At 40.2% G+C, this 5414-nt stretch overlaps 1 protein-coding gene across 1 annotated transcript in view; it reads right to left on the reverse strand.

The window, feature by feature from the left end:
* LOC115065366 (ran-binding protein 17-like) overlaps positions 1-5414 on the reverse strand; it is a 110149-nt gene that overhangs the window by 63458 nt on the left and 41277 nt on the right. The window contains exon 12 of the mRNA XM_029546254.1: positions 4849-5042. Coding sequence (XP_029402114.1) covers positions 4849-5042 — 194 coding nt within the window. The remainder of the gene's footprint in view (positions 1-4848; positions 5043-5414) is intronic.

Genomic DNA, 5414 nt, shown 5'->3' on the forward strand with positions numbered 1-5414 from the left:
TAGCCCTGGCTGTCCTGGAACTCACTTTGTAGACCAGGCTGGCCTCGAACTCAGAAATCCACCTGCCTCTGCCTCCCGAGTGCTAGGACTAAAGGCGTGCGCCACAACGCCCGGCTTATAAAACAAGTCTTAAAAATTCAAAGAATCAAAATAATTTCTTGTAAAATTGTAGGGGGGAATTCTGATGCTTTGATGGGGAATCAGGCATGTAAATGCTGAAGGTCCTGTTCCCCAATTGGTTCTTCATTGATCAATAAAATGCCAGTGGCCAATGGCTGGGCAGAAGAGGCAGGACTTCCAGGTTTCTGCAGGCAGGCTAGGAGACACAGGAGGAGGGAAGGGAATTGGAAGAGCTTCATGCTTCATGCTTCATGCTTTGTAGAGAGAGAGAGAGCCACCAGCCATATGAAATCTTGGGTTGAGTGGTGATTGGCCATTTCCCTGACTAGACCTGTGGTAGCAGGCTAGAGATTAAAAAACTAAACTGAGGGCAGATTTAGGCTGCTGAAAAAGGAGAAGGTAACCATGAAACTAAGTTGAGGGCAGACTTAGTATTGAACAAGGAATAAAGGGAAGGGCACGCTTGCCAAAGGACGCTTAGAAGAGCCCAGTCACCGAGCTGAGCTGTAAGGCAGGTTAAAAATGAGCATGTGTGTGTGTGTGTGTGTGTGTGTGTGTCTTTTGACCATGGATCCAAAGGAATCAGAGTGGTAGCTGGTAGCATGGTCTGCCAGGAGCTTGCAGCAGGGTAGTAGAAACTGCACACTACATGAAATATTGGGTCATAGAGCAATAAAACTAAAACTCAGTAAGAAAAAGCACAGAAATAACACAATATTCAGAAACTGAATAACTCCTAAATAATCACTGAGTTATTAAAGAAGAAACTTCCTGATTTCTTAGAATCAAATGAAAGTGAGAGTGTGCTTTGCCAGGCCCTCTGAAACATAGGTAAGGCAATTCCTAATCAAAACATGTACAGCTGTCAGGGTTTAGATGAATAAATCAGAAAATGTTCCCAATATACAACTTAATGACATATCAAAAAGTCCTAGAAAAAGAAGACAATCCCCAGACCACAGTATTAAACAGAAAAATCAATAAAACCACCACTGAAATAAACAATCAGATCCACAATAGAGTGGGTTCCTTTAAACAAGACTGGCAAACCTTTAGCTAAGAGAAAGACACAATTAATAAAGATGAAAAAGTAACAAACTTTGAAATCTTAATTCTGACACACTGAAAAATCTAGAAGAAATAAATTTCTAGACACATATGATTATGAAAATTCAATCAAGAGGAAATAAAGAATTTAAGCAGATTCCTAACATCAATGAGATTGAAGCAATAATCAGAAGCTTCTCAAAAGAAAGAAAGGGAGGAAGGGAGGGGGTAAGGGAGGGAGGGAAAAAGGAGAAAGAGGAGAGAGGGGAGGGGAGGGGAGGGGAGGGGAGACCAAAACCCTGGAGCCAGATGGGTCCCCACTGACTACTCTCTCCAGGTCAAAGAAGGACTAATACTACTGCTCCTCAGTGTCTCCCATAACACAGACAAGGACAGGTATTTAAGGACACAGTTCAACTGGTAAAGTGACAGTCATGTAGAAGGTGGGCATTGTAGCACATACCTGGAATCTGAGAGGAGCAGAGTAGGTGGGTAACGGAGCCCCATGTGAGTGAGTGACCCTATCTCAATAAATAAAGGGGGGGGACTGAGAGAGGGTGCAGGGACTTAAGAGCGCTGGCTGTGCTTCCAGAGTACCTGGAATTAATTTCTAATTCCTACAAAGTGGCTAAAAACTGTCTGTATCTTTACTTCCAGGGGATCTGATGTCCTCTTCTGTTTTCTGCATGTGATGCACAGACACAATGTGATGCAGGCAAGACTCTCACACATAAGGATAATAAACAAAAAAGCTTTAAAGGGAGAGTGATTGAGAAAGACAATCCATATCAACATCTGACATGCAGGCATATGTGGACCTGCACGAACACACATAGGTACACATACTCACATATACTACACACATACACAACATCTGAAGATGCAGGCACATGTGGACCTGCACAAACACATATAGGTATACACACTCACATATACTACACAAATACACAAGAAAATAGAAGGGAAGAAACATTATCAAAGTCACTCAATAAAGTCAGCATTACCCTACCAGCAAGACCAGATAAATTCAAAAGACAATAAAACCAAAGATAAAATTTTTACAAACCAAATTAAAACATATTAAAGAGATTATACAGCAAATCAGTCCCAATTATTCAAAGATGGAAGACTATTTAAACAAACATGGAAACCGAGGATCACTTCCTCTCAAATGTGGAACAAGGCAAGGGTATATGGTCCACACTCTTTTCCAATAGTCCTTAAAATGTTGCCTGAAGACACTTAAAGAGTACAAATAGAAAGGTCATTAAATATTCTTATTTACAGATGGTAAAATCTTTAAACGCCCTTGAGGACTACTCAGACTTGATTCAAGTCTTTCAGCAAGATGCAGAATGCAGACCAACATCCAACGATCACAAGCTTTTTTACAGAATGATGTACTTGCTAAGGGAAGAATCAGGAGGTTTAAAATCCCATTCATAATAACTTAAATAAGTAAAACCTATAACAACCTTAACTGAGGAGGTCAAACACGACTACAGTAAACACTTTACAAACCACGGGAAGGAGAAGTCAACGACACCAGCAGCTGCAGATGAGGACTTCCTATGCTCATGAGTTGCCATCACTAGTTTTATGAAAACAGCTTCATCACTAAATTGACTTACAGAAACACTGTAACCTCAATCAAAATTTCAGAGATAGTATTCAAATAACTAGAAAAGAATCCTAAAAATCATATGAAAGCAAAGAAGACCATGAATGGCTAGGGTGTCAGGTACTTATGTAGCAGAGAGAGCCCTGGGACGGTAACAAAGTGTTTACCTCAGGTTAATTACTTTAGTTAATTAGTTGCTTTGTTCAACTGGTGGGGTTTTTTCCAATATTTTCCTGTGTAGACTTTCCCTCACTCTGCTGACTATTCCAGATGCCTGCAGAAGCCTTTTAATTTCATGCATTTTCATGACATGTGTCTTAAGGTCATTCATATCTCTAGAATACAAAAAGAGCTACAAAAACTAAACACTAAAAATAAAATATATTATCGTGCCAATCAGTTCTGCCATGGGCAGATGAACTGCCATACAACTAATGAAAAGCCAAATGGCCAGGAAACACATGAGGAAATGCAGCATCCTTGAAATTAGGGAAATGTAAAGTTGCTCTGAGAAGTCCTTGACCAGTTTACAATGACTAGGATGAGACAACAAAGGACAACATGAACAGGAAAAGAGCAGGCATTTGTTGCTGTTGTGGATGTAAACTTGTGCAGCCCATACAGAAATGGGATATGACCCAAATACATCAGTCCTGGATCTAATCCTCAGGGACCACAGAGGCACCTGTGCTTCCGTATCTAGTGCTGTGCCTATTGCCATGGCTAGGAAATGCCACCAGGCTACATGGCCATCGATGAACATAAGAAAACAGAGTACCCATATACCTAGCCATGAAGAAAAATGAAATCACAACATTTGGTAGAAAAGGACAGAACCAGAAATCATTTTAAAAGACTCCAAAAGACATATATTGCTTGTTTTGTCTCATACACAGACTGTCGATTTAAAATTGTATGTATAACATATGAGTATAGTATAAAAGGGTAGATTTTACCTGTGGGTGTTGTATATGGCATAAAACATGTGACACAGGGTCATAAAAGGTAAGGAAGAAGGAAAAGAAGGAGTGGAAGACACAAGACACAGAAACAGGAGTGTCACTCTGAAGTGAAGGAGGGGCAGAGGGGCGGAGGATCCATGGGGAAGAGGGATGGGAACGAATGGCAACAGGGTGTAGCAGCACAGACCTGTGGGTACATCGCCAGGAAAGCCCATTGTTTTGTACACTAACTTAACAAATAATAAAAGCTATAAATTATTTCAGCCTTATATTGCATTTTAAAAATCTGAAAAAAATTATTCCCTGCTAACTATCTGAAGGTATTTAAAGGAATGTAAAAGTGCACCCTCCCTCAGGAGGATTAAAGATGAAATAATAAAGATAAAAATTTAAAAGCCGGGCTGGGCAATGGTGGCACACGCCTTTAGTCCCAGCACTTGAGGGGCAGAGGCAGGAGGATTTCTGAGTTTGAGGCCAGCCTGGTCTACAGAGTGAGTTCCAGGGCAGCCAGGGCTACAAAGAGAAACCTTGTCTCAAAAAAACAAAAACAATAATAATAGTAATAATAATAATAATAATAATAATTATTATTATTATTATTATTATTATTATTATTATTATTATTATTTAAAAGCCACAGTGAAGACTAATGAATAAATAAAAATAAAATCTGGTTAGGTTTCTTTTATAGGCTAACTTTAGCCAAGTGTCCAGTCTACTATTAAAAAGAAGGAGAAAATATTACTTCAAAGACAATGATATCACACTGCCTGCTTGAGGATCATTAAATAGCTGTTCCTAATGAGTCCATAATGAGTTGTTGCCTGTGTGTCCCATAAAAATATTAAAGATCAATAGTCAAGTCACCAAAATACCAAATGGCTTAATATAATCAGTAGTTTAAAAGGGGACTAGACAGACAATGGGAGAAACATAAAATTAGTTTACCTCAAGACAGGCTGGCCTCAAACTCCGAGACCCACCTGCCTCTGCCCCAGAGCGCTGGATTAAAGGCGTCACCAGCACACCGGCTCACTGAAGGACCCTGACAGTGATTCCCATTGGCCCACTGCTCACAGCCGTCTGACCCAGACTGACCTTCTTGAATCACCATGTCAGCAGCCAGCCTCGGAGGAGCATGCAGAAGCTTTTGATAGTTCTGTGCATTTTGGTCAAACAGCTGCACAAGAAGAGTACACGTCTTTTCATATTCACATCTGCTGACTGTACACAGCTGCTCCAGCTGCTGGAACACGGTAGCAGTGTCATCCAGAGGGTCTTCTAAATTATCTCTGAAATTTGAAAGGCATTCACTTACAATGTGAGACATCTTAATCACAGCCCAGAAACTTTGCAATATAATAATGCTATGATGAAACAAGAAATAAATGACAAATGGATTTGGAAGATAAAAAATAAAATCCCAGCCAGGCAGTGGTGACGCACGCCTTTAATCTCAGCCCTTGGGAGGCAGAGGCAGGTGGATTTCTGAGTTTGAGGCTAGCCTGGTCTACAGAGTGAGTTCCAGGACAGCCAGGACCACACAAAGAAACCCTGTCTCAAAAAGACAAAAAATAAAATAAAATAAAATAAAATAAAATCCCATATATAGAGTTGTCATGATTATGCACATAGAAACTAACACACACACACACACACACACA

The sequence above is a fragment of the Mus pahari genome, chromosome 14 (assembly GCF_900095145.1).
Source record: "Mus pahari chromosome 14, PAHARI_EIJ_v1.1, whole genome shotgun sequence".
NCBI classification, from domain to species: Eukaryota; Metazoa; Chordata; class Mammalia; order Rodentia; family Muridae; genus Mus; species Mus pahari.